General features: G+C 43.4%; 1 protein-coding gene across 1 annotated transcript in view; it reads left to right on the top strand.

Moving 5' to 3' along the window:
• The window catches only part of FRMPD3 (FERM and PDZ domain containing 3), a gene marked incomplete at its 5' end in the record, with an annotated part of 64,689 nt that overhangs the window by 20,544 nt on the left and 30,530 nt on the right, over nt 1-13,615 (top strand). The window contains 5 exons of the mRNA XM_021706350.1: nt 2,732-2,839; nt 5,668-5,799; nt 7,240-7,359; nt 12,669-12,805; nt 13,130-13,256. Of these exons, the coding sequence (XP_021562025.1) occupies nt 2,732-2,839; nt 5,668-5,799; nt 7,240-7,359; nt 12,669-12,805; nt 13,130-13,256 (624 nt within the window). The remainder of the gene's footprint in view (nt 1-2,731; nt 2,840-5,667; nt 5,800-7,239; nt 7,360-12,668; nt 12,806-13,129; nt 13,257-13,615) is intronic.

Genomic DNA, 13,615 nt, shown 5'->3' with positions numbered 1-13,615 from the left:
AGGATGCCAGGAACTTCCATAGTTCTTTGAGGCAGAGTCACTCAGAAGAAGGGACAGAGGACATGAGTGTCTTCCATTTCCATTTTCCTGTCTCTCATCTCCAAACTAAGCCCATGCTTTCCCCTATTTCTGTACGAAGGTTGGCAAGCCCAGGGGACTACAGGACCCCACTGGACAAGCTGTCTGATTCATGTGAATCCTAGTAGAAAAGGGTGAAGAGAAATGGGGGTTGGTGAGCAGAAAGGAAAGGGAGCCATAGGGAGTCCCTGCAGATCACCGTGAAAGGCCCAGATGAATATGACCTTACGTTGGAAAGTATGGGCAGGAGCATCCTATCCCACCTCAACACCGCAGAGTAATTAATCAAGGCCAGGCCACTCCATGAAGAATTTCTCTCCCCGCTTCCCTTCTCTCCCCATCCCTCCTCTCCTCTCACCTCCCATCTCTTCCTCCCATTCTGCTCTCCCTTCTCTACTCTCTCCTTCCTCCATCATGACTCCCCTCTCCATACTTCACAGCTAGGCCACAGGCAGAATCAAGCCACTGCTCCCATCTAATCTGAACACAAATGTCCCAGAGTAGCTAGGACCCACCCAGAGTTACTTCTCTCTCCTGGACAGGCTATCAGGCATGGTGAAAGGCTCTTGTCTGGGAGAGAGACACATCAATCTTCCAACTCTCATTATGCTCAAACAGCTGCCGAATGTCACAACAGCATCCCCCTCCACACTGCTGCCAGCGTGGGCCATAACAGCCTCATCACTGATTGGAACCAGGGGGAGTCCAGGCCCAGGTGACTCCAGCCTGCCCTATCATCCCTTTTCCTTCGTGTTCCAAAGCTTTATTAAGCAGCTGGAGCAAAAATAAATCCTGTGGGCGTTCCTTGCCAACTCTATTTTTAAACAAAATCAATTAAGTAATTATCTGAGTCCAACCCAGTGTGCTAAATAAAACTTGCCACTGCTGAGCGTCATCAGCCCAGGGATCCAGGGCCTTTGGGCTTGGTAGGAGTGAGGCATCTCAGAATCAGGAAGAGGATCAGGGAGTCACACTTTTCCAATTTTATATCCCATCACTTCCCACTTTGGCTTGACTCCAGCCAAGCTTGACTCCTGGCTCCTCACCAACACCAGCCACACCCCAACTCAGGAGGACTACTTGTTCCTGCTTTGTCCATGACCCATGACAGTCCCTGACAGATCTGAATTGTTCTCCTCTGACTTCTCTAATAACACACTCACTGTCTCCTTCAAAATTAAAATCCAACTTTCCTTATCTAGGACCCTTTAGCCATCTTATACCCCTTGGTTTGTTTCAGTTGTTTAATATGTGTGGATGCCAGGTCGTTATAACAAGAGTGTTAAGATTGGACTCAAGTCCTCTATTTTTGCTATAGCCTTCATGGAAACTTAGACTAGTGCTGAGCATACAGTGGAGGCTCAAGGAATGCCCATTGGATTAAGGAATCTGCCATCTACGAAACTTTTCAGTTCCTGTAGAACCGATGTTGTTGACTCAGGGAGATGGTTGAGAAGAGTGTACTCATTCAAGTAAGCACATATTAAGCACCTGCTGCTCATTCATTCAACCAGCCATTTATTAAATACCAACTGTGTGCCAAGAACTCTTTAGTGTTGGGACTACAAAGATAGATAGGACATGGTCATCATGCCCTGGATTCATCATTTGATTGTGAAAGACAAATATCCTTCAAAAATATAATAAGAGCACTGTAAGAGGTATATATGAGTTGCTATAGGAATGCACGGGAAGACCAGGTTCAAGCATCTGATGATACTGGACCATGGCTTTACAGAATACATATTTGAGATAGGTTCTGAAGGATGAATAGGAGTTCGCCAAGGAGAGAAAAAGAAAGGCTGAGGGAACAGCCTTTATTTAATGAATTTGTATTGAGAACTTAACATGTAACACTCTACAAATAAAGAAACCTCTATGCCAGGAAAACTTTTGCTAAGGAGTTAGCAGGTGCTCAGAAATAGGCCTTGCCAGTGGTCTTCAATCAGGACCAATACTGCCCACTCCTAAGGAGCTTTTGAAAATGTCCGAGGGTGTTTTGGGACATCCCAAAGATTTGGTGTGCTACTGGCATTTCATGTCTCAGGGTCAGACAGTCCCTGGACGATGAAGAATCATCAGAAGTATGGAGGCATGAAAGAGGCATGGGTACCAAGGATAAATGAAAATACCATGAAAGGGGCATGGGTACCCCTGGAGAGGTGAGCAGGGACCAGGTCAGAAAAGGCCTAGGGTGCCATGAGGAAGGAGGAATGGCAGAGCAAAGGCATGAACAGGGAAGTGATCTTGACTTGTAAAGGGCCTAGTGGAAAGTGAGGTATCAGGAGATAAGATCAGGTGAGTGAGGTAGCCTTTGAAGGAGGCCTTTCATCAACCTTGCAGGGAATGTGTTGTGGCCTCCATGGACCAAGCACTGCTCTAAGCAGTGAAGATTTCAACCACATAGAATGCAGGTGCACCATGATGTCAAATGAAGGGTGAGCTTTTGATTGGCCCAGTGTCTTCTTGGAGAATTTGTTTGTGGTCCCCATGTAACATTATTGATCTGTTCTTTCCTCTGTCTCTTTGTCCTCCTACACCTCTGGCTCCCTGTCTCCTTCACCTTTTCTCTCTTTCTTTCCACATCCTCCTCTGACTTCCCTCCTTCTTCTAAATGAACTCTTCTCCTTGTCCTTTACCTGCTTGTCCACAGAAAATGATGAAGAAGGAAGCTCTCCTCCTCATTCCCAACGTCCTGAAGGTTTTCTTAGAAAATGGGCAGATCAAATCATTCACATTTGATGGCCGGACCACTGTTAAGGTACACACTGAGTTTCCTCTCCCAGGTCAGCACTGCCAGCTCCTGAGTACACATAACTGTTTGTCCTGTATTCCTCTGAGTCTAAACGTAGCTACTTCCTGCCGGAGAAGAGTAGCTTTTAAGCTCCCAATGCTTGTGAGCACAAGGCTACAAAAATGCACAGTCCTCAGATGAGGGTGATGATGGAAATATGCATGCCCAACTGCCTGCTAGTCACTGTTAAACTGTGTCTGTGCACATCTACTTGTGAACTGCTTTGTGTTCATGTTTCACCGTCCGGGACTCTTAGGAACAAGGAACGTGAGGATCATTAAACTATTTATAAAACAAAAGTGACTTATGTTGATATAATAACACCTATGCAAGTTTACAACAGAAATGAACAAACACAATCTCTTGTGAGATTAGCTTAGCCATGCCCTGTTTTTTAAATAACCAGATCATAAGCAGTGAACCACGATTTGAAAAATCCAGCCATAGCCCCTTTGGCTATTCTTTTCACAGGAAGAGCAGTTACTGAGCTGTGATTTTTAACAGCTCAGCCAGGTGTCAGAAAGTCGTAGTGATTCTCTTAGTCCTGAGGAGTAGAGGCAATAATACGATTAACCCCCAGATTCACTCTGCCCTGGGACAGAAATGTCTGTTACTACTACTTCTGGACTCGCTCCGGAAAAAGAATGCCATTCCTAGAATGAATGTTTTAAAGCAATCGGTGCTATCTGTACTGCTAGACAGCTACAGTGCCAGATAAAATATATTGGCACACAGGTGTCCTGGGGTTCCCATACTGGGACCAAGACAACCCTAGAAATAAAGAAAACTCTGGGCTCCAAGACTTTGGCTAAAAGGAGTTATCAGGTGCTAAAAGGAGTTATCAGGAGACTTGCCAGTGGTTTTCAACCAGAGACAGTGCTGCCCATTCCTGGAGAGTTTTTGGAAATGTTGGAGAGCGTTCTAGGTCATTTCATTGATTTGGTGTGATACTGGCATTTAGTATCTCAGGATCAGAGGTGGTAAGTGTTCTACAGAGAGTAGGACAGTCCCTGAATGAAGTGTTATCCAGCCCAAAGTGCTGGTAGCACTCTAGTTGCAATACACTGTGCCTAAGACCTGGATTGGTCCCCCAACAGGACCTAGAACAAAAATATGCTCCTTAGGGTGCCATGGAATGGTCTCTTGGCTATTAAAGGTCTCAAGCTATGGGGAGGGAGCATTGAAATTAGGCCACCCAGAGGACATCCAAATGTCTCTCCTTCAGATGTGGATATGTCTTTGTGTCCAAATCCTCCTTGTTGTTTATTCATGGGTTGATATGTTCATTATAGAGTCTGTCTTTACACTGGAGCACTTATTGCCCTCTCCTTCCCTTTGGAGGCTTCTTTGAGGTCCTCCCACTGCACACCATCACCACCATTGTGACTTCCAGATAGCCCTAGCCTTCCAGGACAGCAGTATTCCTTTTGCTCATGATCTCACTCTGACTTCAGGAAGGGTGTGCTGGCTATTTATTGGAACTTTGATAAGCTGCCAAGCCACTTGTCCCAAAGAGGTACCTGGGTGAATTGACAGTCTGGCACGGGGGCCATTACACTTGTAACACCAGTTGGCAATTGCCAGCTTGGCTGTCCACAATCCCAATGCAGCCGAACTGCAAAGAAAACCTCATCTGTCCCTGACAGAGCTCCAGCAACACTGGTGCCTCTGTGACTACTTGGATGACACAAAGAGGTTCTCTCAAGTACCCACCAGTTTCCAGCCTAACTTGAATGACTGAACATCTTTCAGTGTTCACTGGAGGGCTTGTTTGACAACCCTGGTTGTAAGGGAACTTCACATTCCCAAGCCTGATTCTTTCCAGCCCTTGGGTTCTGAGAGATGCTGACTCCATGAACACACACACTGAAGCCCAGTGTATAAGCTAAAGTCACAGTAAATAGGAGGCAGAAGTCTCAAAATTGACATTTGGGCAGCCCCCACCAATATGTTTCTAAATACCTTAATACTAAAAGTAGGGCAGCAGAGCAGACAGAATCCAGAAGTAGCCAGATTTATGACTGTACACAAGACATATGACATAGTTCTGCATGGATACATTTTTCAAGTTACTAAATGGATCATCTGCAAAAGCCAGCTATGGTCAAAAATGAACATTTTTCCAGTAACTCAAGTCATTTGATTTAGATTATGAATCCAGAAATAGTGTACTTTTAAATCATATAAATGTAGCTTTTGCTTTTGTTAATTCCTAAGTAAAGTTGACAGACAAACCTGAACAGATATTCTGACTTATGAGAAAAAGTGATGGAAGAACCAACACAGTGCCTGGCACTTAATAAGCATTCAGGATGTTGAATGGAAGGAGAGAGAGAGGGAGGAAGAGACATGACCTTCTTTTGCCATGTGCCTGGCCAGGTGAAATTCAGAAACACCTACCTCCACCCTCTGATCCTTTGATGTTCCCCAGGGCCAGGGCCTCTGAGAAGCACTTATGGTTCATTTTACTCATCCTGGAGCACAGTGCCTGGGCTACCATAAAGGCCAGTGTCTCAGCCTTCTCCCCAGGACTAACTTTCCTGATGTTCAACCTCCTCTCCCATATTCTAAGCTCTAAGCTTAGAATAGCTTAGAGCCAGAATGCATCGCCCTCTCAAGGCTCATTTATTTGTTTGTGTTTTTGTTTGTTTTTGACATAGGAGTCTCACTATGTTGCCCAGAATGGTCTCAAACTCTTGGCCTCAAGTAATTCTCTCCCCTCAGCCTCCCAAAGTGCTGGGACTATAGGCATGAACTACAGTTTTCAGCTCTTAAGGCTCTTTTCTCTTCCATAGGATGTGATGGTTACATTACAGGACCGTCTTTCCCTGAGGTACATTGAGCACTTTGCTCTTGTCCTTGAGTATGCTGGGCCAGAACAGAATCACAAGTTTCTGCTTCTCCAGGACAAGCAACCTCTGGCTTATGTAAGTAACTCCCTTTTCCTGACTTGATAACTTTGCATGTGGCCTCTGCTAGAGAAGAGGACCCAAGGCACTCCCTGCCTGAGAAATTCATAATGATGTGCTCAGCCAGTTCCCAGAAGTCACAGTTCTAACCCAAAGCAGGTACTACCCACCTCCAGAGGGGTTTCAGGAATGCTCTTTGTGGCCTAAGAAGGACATGAGGATCATTAGTCTTGGCTTCTAAAGGGAAGAGCATGGGGTGGTGATTCACTTCGTGGCATCCAGAATGCTGAGTTGAGGAGCAGTGGCAAGTTTCCTGTCTCCTGGAAACCCCACTTGCTAGGCTTTTCTGCTTCCTGGGAAGAAACTTGGCCTTTGGGATGTAGGCTGTAATACAGAAGGGTCAGAAAATGGAATCTGGTGGGAGCAGGACAAGTGGAAAGTGGGAATGAGCTGAGTAGGGCCAAAAATAGGCAGCATGTCAACCACACCACCTTCCAAGGTAAAGCAGGAAAAAATGTTTGGTTTTCCCAGCCCTTGCCATATGGAAAAAAGCTGGGGAGATCCAGGATTACTGGATAGCATTTCATCAACGGTGAAGCACCAAGATTTGTCAGAGAGGCAACCAAGGCCAAGGAGTATTCTCAGCTAGGGCGGGACAGAATTGGAGAGGAACAGTTGGGAAGAAATACCTTTTTAGAACCTACATGAAAGCCAAACAAATACCAAAAGCAGACACAAAAAAATGAAAGGATTTTTGGAAAGAAGATTTTTCAAGTTTAGGTCTCAGCCAAATGCAATCCAGAGACTCACGAGTGGGAAGGAAGGGTTGTAGGCGTCCTGCTTGGAAGGAAGCCTAAGCATCTCCCCAGCTCCCAAGCAGTCCTTTGAATTCAAGTGGTATATACCAAATGGGATTTTAAGCTTTATTATAAAAAAAGTCAAACATACACAAAAGTAGAAGGAATATAGTATAGTGAACCCTCTTACCCATTCCCAGCTTCAACAATTACCCAATATATTGCCAACTCGTTTTATCTATACCTTGAAATGAGATTTTAAATCTTTATTTGGCTTCTAATCAGCAATTTACTCTGCTTGAGTCTGAGCCCCTCCGCAAGATAAAGGCATGAGTCCCACAAGCAGAAAAGTCTGAAAAGTTCCCAGGAGCTCTCTCTTCCTACCTAGTGTCTCGGGCCTTAGAGCCAATTGTCAATAAAAGTTATGCCCTATATCATTTACTTGAAAATTCCTGTTACTTTGGGTCAGAAGAGCTGAAAAGTCCTGGCTTCTTATCACTTTCCTCTGAGGGTAATTGAAATCAGCCAGGTGGGAGACAGGTGGGGAACAACAGGCTAGCTTGGCCCCAAGCCCCACCTCAAGGAGCCACTGAGCTGACTGCCCACCACCCAGCCATTGATTCCAGATCTCTTCCTCTCACCTCTCATCCCTGGAATTCAGGTGGTACAGCGGACACACTATCACGGAATGAAATGCCTCTTCCGAATAAGCTTCTTTCCCAAAGACCCTGTGGAACTGCTGCGTCGGGATCCTGCTGCTTTTGAGTATCTATACATCCAGGTAGAGTCTGGCTTGGGGTTACACAGACAGACAGACCAATGGACACACAAGCAGGCAGGCTGTTCTGCCATCACAGTGAAGTTGCTATGTAAGCTTTTTCAACCTCCAGGTAGCTCTGAAGGCCTTTTCCTTTTCTGCTACTATTGTAGGCTGTGACCACATTGGTTGGCCTCGTGACCTGAGCTGGTGGCAGCACAAAGTCCTATTTGCCCACTCATATCTCATTAGTTTTCAGAAACATGCAACCCCAATAACTCTCACAGGATCCCAAGATTTAACAAGCCCATTTGGGTTTCAGGGAGTCCCAACCTCCAATACCTAGTTCCAGTCTGGAGATAATTTCTAATGTAGTTCATCCAGAAACATTTACTGAGCACTTACTTTGGGCCAGGACCTGAGCTAGATACTGGCAATCAGAGGTGAATAAAGAACTGTCCCAGCTTACTAGAGCTCATATGTGTACAAATAAGTATGACAGCAGCAGGGTGCAATGTCAATGAGGGTACCCAGGAAACATTTTTTTTCAGCACTACATGGGAGAGAGACAGTGATGATTTCATAAAGGAAGTGATATATGCATGTTCTTAGCCTTGAAGGATGAATGGAAGTTTGCTGTGTAGAGAGATGGAATGGAGGGGACATATTTAAACAAAGTGCATTTTCAAAGGTATGGTGGCACAAAACAGCATGGCATGATGAAAGAACTGCAAGTGATTTATTATGGCTGGAGTACAGGATGTGAGGTAAGAAGCAGCAGGGAATGAAGTTAGAGAGACAGGAAGCAGGTGACGATGGGCTTGGTAGGCCATGACAACCACAGGCTTTATGACTGAGGCCCGGTAATGGTTCTCACCATGTGGTGCCTGGACCAGCAACATCAGCTTGAACTGAGCCCTCGTTAGAGATGCAAATTCTTGGGCCCCAGCCCAGTTCTGCTGAATCAAAACTCTGGAGGTGAAACCCAGCACTCTGTTTTAACAGGCCCTCCAGAGGATTCTGATGCCCAAATGACTTTGAGAACCACTGCTTTAGGACAGTGGTTCTTAACCCTAGTTGCACATTAAAATTATCTTTGGAAAAGATAATTATCTTTGGAAAAATGCTCTGCCCTACCCAAGACCAATTAAATCAAAACTGATGAGAGTAGAGTCCAAACATTGGCATATTTTTTAAATTCCTAAAGTGATTCTAATGTACAGCCAAGGTAAAGAAATTCTCCTGGAGGATAGGAGGGCAGAAATAATGAAAGGAAAAGAATAGCATGGTCAAGTGAGCAATTTCAACAGATCATAGTGTTGAAAAGTACACCAGCTAGGTAGCTATGGAAGTTATCTGGAGAAAATGATGAGGGCTGGAACCAGGGCCGTGATGAAGGGGGTGGGTTGGATTTCCAGAGAAATTTAAAAGGTAGAATCGGTAGATGGTGGCACCTGGGGAGGTGCTATAGCTATTGTGGTTATCCTTTCTGACCCTTCTGACAACCTCAAATGTTAGGAACATTTCTCAAACAGCTTCAAGTTCATTTGCCAGCCCTCTAGGGCACACCGACTTGTGGTTGCTCTGTGAATTGTATAAATTTAGTTCTCATTTTGTTTGCCCTGAATTTCTTAATTTAAGCTTCTAGACATTGCCTTGGTTCTAATATTTTGGAATTTAATGTCAAGACCATATCCACCCTATCTCTCCCTTTAACGATGCTATGAAATTCAGCTATTTCTTCTTTTTTCTATTTAACAGTTTTATTGAGGTCTAATTCACATATAAAAAACTGTACATATTTTAAGTACTCAATACAATATGTTTTGACATTTGTTTATACCCACGAAATCATTACCACAATCAAAATATTGAACATATTCAGCACCCCTAAAAGTTGCCTCAGGCCCCTTTGTAATTCATCGCCCCCTCCCCCAAGCCCAGGCCACCACTGACTTGCTTTCTGTCACTATAGATCAGTTTACATTTTCTAGAGTTTTATACAAATGAAATCGCATGGTATGTATACTTATTTTGGTCTGACTTATTTGGCTCAGCATAATGATTTTGATACATATCCATTTTGATAATCGATCCATATTGTTGCATGTATCAATAGTTCATTCCTTTTTAGTGTCGAGTAGTATTCCATAGTATGGATGTGCCAGAAATTTGTTCATCAATTCACCTGTTGATAGACATTTAGTTTTTGCCCAGGTTTTAGCAATTATAATAAAGCTTCTAAGAACATTCATGTACAAGTCTTTGTATGGACATATGCTTTCATTTCTCTTGGGTAAATACCTAGGAATGGAATGGCTTGATCATACAGTAGATCTATCTTTCTTTAATTTTTTAAGGAATCTCCAGTACTGTTTTCCAAAATGATTGTACCATCTTTCATTCCCACCAGCCATGTATGAGAGATCCAGTTTCTCTACATCCTTATCAGCACTTGGCATTTTCTTTCCTTTCTTTTTTTTTTTTTTTTACTTTAGTCATTCTAATAGTGTGTAATGGTATCTCATAGTGGCTTTCATTTGTATTTTCCTAATGACTAATGGTGTTGAGCATCTTTTTTTGTGTTTACTTGATGCCATGCATTTTCTTTGATGAAGTGTCTGTTCAGATCCTTTGCCTACTTTTTTATTGAATTGTTTGCTTTCTTATTATTGAGTTTTGAGAGTTTTTAAAATATATTCTGGATGCAAGTTGTTTGTTGTATTTATTATTTGCAATTATTTTCTCTCGGGCTATGGCTTGAATTTTTCAGTCTCTAAATAGTGTCTTTCACAGAGCAAATGTTTGAATTTTGATGAAGTCTAATTTGTTAATCTGTTCTTTTATGGACAGTGCTTTTGGTGTCATATCTAAGAAATTTTTGCTTAACCCAGCGTCATAAAGATGTTTTCCCCTATTTTTTTCTAGTTTTACCTTTTAAGGTTTAACATTTAAGCCTGTAATTCATTTGAGTTAGCTTTCACATGTGGTGCAAAGTATCCATCAACCTTTTGTGGGGGGTTTTTTAAGGGGGGGATCTGGCTATCCAATTGTTTAGCACAATTTGTCGATAAGACTATTCTTTTGTTGTTGTTGTTGAAGTCTCACTCTGTTACCCATATTGGAATGCATTGGCACACTCCCAGCCACTGCAGCCTCGACCTCCTGGGCTCTGGCGATACTTCCGCCTCAGCCTTCCAAGTAGCTGGAACTACAGGCTAATTTTTTTATTTATTTATTGTAGAGACAGAGTCTCAACAGGTTGCCCAGGTGGGTCTCAAACCCGCGAGCTCAGGCAATTCACTCGCCTTGGCCTTCCAAAGTGCTGGGATTACAGGCTGAGACACCAAGCCCAGCCTGAAAAGACTATTCTTTCTCCACTGAATTTTCTTTGCACCTTTGTCAAAAATCAGTCATCTATATATGTGTGAATCTATTTCTGAACTCTCTATTTTGATCCATCTATCTCCTTGTCTATCCTTATGCCAACATCATACTGTTTTGGTTACTGACATTTTATAATAAACCCTGAAATCAGGTAGTATTTGTTCTCCAACTTTGTCCTTTTTCAAAGTTGTTTTGACCATTCTAGGTCCTTGGCATTTCCATGTGAATTTTAGAATCAGCTTGATACTTTCTGCCAAATCCTGCTGTGATTCGGACTGGAATTGTGTTGAATCTATAGATTAATTTGGGGAGAATTGACATCTTAACAATATTGAGTCTTCCAACCCATGAACACAACATTTCTACATTTAATTAGGCCTTAATTTTTTCAGCAGTGTTTTATAGTTCTCAATTAATGTCTTTCACATATTTTGTCAGATTATATCCCTATGATTTTGATGCTTAATTTCATTTTCCAATTGTTTACTGCTAGCATATAAGTACAATTGGTTTTTGTATATTATATCTTATATCCTGCAACCTTGCCAAACTCGCTTATTACATTTGACCCTCCATATCTGCAAGGTTCATATTCACATGTTTTGAATATATATATATATATATATATATATATTCTTTTTTTTTTGAGTTGGAGTCTCACTCTGTCGCCCAGACTGACCTGCTGGGCTCTGGCGATCCTTCCGCCTCAGCCTTCCGAGTAGCCGGAATTACAGGCGCACATTACCACACCCGGCTAATTTTTTGATTTTATTGTAGAGATGAGGTCTCGCCTGCCCAGGCGGGTCTCGAACCCACAAGCTCGGGCAATCCACTCACCTCAGCCTCCCAAAGACGCAGGATTACAGGCTGAGCCACCGAGCCCGGCTGAAAATATTTTTTAAAAATTAAAAATAACACTATAACAACAGAAAAAACACAGTATGACTATTTATATGCCATTTAAATTTAAATCTTACTGGGTATTATAAGTAATCTAGAGGTGCTTTGAAGGATATTGGAGAATTTGCATAGGTTATATGCAATACTATATCATTTTATATAAATCATTCATAAATTTTGGTATCTAAAGGGGTCCTGGAGCCAATCCTCCATGGATACCAACATACAACTGTAGGTCTAATAGTTTTGTGGGGGGAGGATTGTAGATTCTATGGAATTTTCTACATAGATGATCATTGATGTTATATTCCTTTTTACTCTCTCCTATACTATAGTGGTACCACTGTGACTTCTTAGTCCTTTAGTCTATCCTGGTTCCACCTCAGCAAAATGGGCAAAATGGGCAACTGGGCTAACCAAGGATGACTTATTGATAGCTGGGGCTATGACCTGCAGAATTTGGGGGTTATCATAACCTTGGCCAGCAGTTCCAAGGTGCCTCCTCTAGGATAGCGTAGGGAAGATTGACTCAATGTTTTTGTCATTCAGACCCCAGGGAACAGAATGTCTGCCCCATTCCTGCAATCTGTCTCTCACCCTAGGCTTCTGGGCCAGAGCCTAAGAGGCCTTCCCAATGTCCTTCTTTCCTCTACCTTACAGGTAGAGGAACCTTGTATGGCTGGGGGGCAGAGTATAGCCCCTGAGAAAAAGTGGGAAGGTCTCATGTGACAGGAGAAAAGAAAAGGAGTGGTGCCATGCCTCATTTTTACAATGAACTGGACTTTTTGTCCACTTGTGCCTTGCCATTGTGTACACCTGTCATTGAGAAGAAGGCGATCCAATATCTGCTGAATGAAGCAAATAGCGTCTCTGAGACCAAAGGTGCCACTGTTATCTCTTCCCTAGGAGCAGCACTTTCCTCTTTCCTTTGATCTAGCATGCCTTCCTGATACCATGATTATTTTATGAGATGTAAGGGAGTAGATCAAGGGATGGGGAGGGAGCATCTCCTTTAACTGATGGGTTTGGACTGCCCTCTCTCACAGAGTCGAAACGATGTTATCCGAGAACGCTTTGGAATGGACCCCAAGCCAGAGATGCTTTTGGGCCTTGCTGCCCTCCACATCTATATCACTGTCTCTGCCACTCGACCTAGTCAGAAGATCTCGCTCAAGAATGTGGAGTGAGTTGTGCTGGGGCCCTTCGGGATCGGGACAGATAGTTGTGTAGGGAAAAGGTACACTGGTTAAGCTTTGCTGTGCTTTTCAGAAATGTAGGGCATGATGGGAGTAAGAACTCGAGTTTCTCATACCTAGATCGTGATACCCTAGAACTATGGCTTCTACTGGGGTACTATGGCCAATGTTATTCTCCTGTCCCCATCCCTCTTTCTCTTTCTGTTAGTCTCTGTCACCTCTCAGATTCAGTCAGTTTTGGCCTTACCATCTTCTTCTCTCTGTCCCACATTGTTTTTCTCACTAATATATTACTTTTCTTCTGCTTTTAGGAAGGAGTGGGGCCTGGAACCCTTTCTTCCCCCCTCCCTCTTGCAGGGCATCAAAGAGAAGAACCTGCGGAAATCTCTTTCTCAGCAACTGAAGGCTCACCAAACACATCCTTCCTGTGGCACCAAGGTACCCAGAGAAGGCCACTGGGAGCCATGCTCAGGCACTGCTGGCCACAGAGGGATTCTGGGTTGTTTCCCAGCAGGCTCTGGTCCTCTGGGGTTTCTCACCTCTTTTTGACTCAGCTTGGCCAGGTATGGGGGTAATTATAGAGAGCCTGAGCCTCCCCAGAGACAGCTCAGTGACACATCACTCATTGAGAGAGTTCAGGGTCCTTAAAGCAAAGGGGCCAAGATGCAGGAGAAAATAATTATCAGGTCCTTTTACTAATTAGTCAATGCTGATTGAGCACCTGTTATGTGGAAAGCATTGGACCCTGGGGAGGCATGTTTTCTATGGAAATGACTGCTCTCTCAATAGCTTTTTTT

Source organism: Carlito syrichta, unplaced genomic scaffold, assembly GCF_000164805.1.
Source record: "Carlito syrichta isolate Samal-C Ts95f unplaced genomic scaffold, Tarsius_syrichta-2.0.1 Scaffold315473, whole genome shotgun sequence".
Taxonomy (NCBI): Eukaryota; Metazoa; Chordata; class Mammalia; order Primates; family Tarsiidae; genus Carlito; species Carlito syrichta.
Note: the sequence above shows the minus strand (reverse complement) of the source record. Positions and strands in the feature narration are given on the sequence as shown.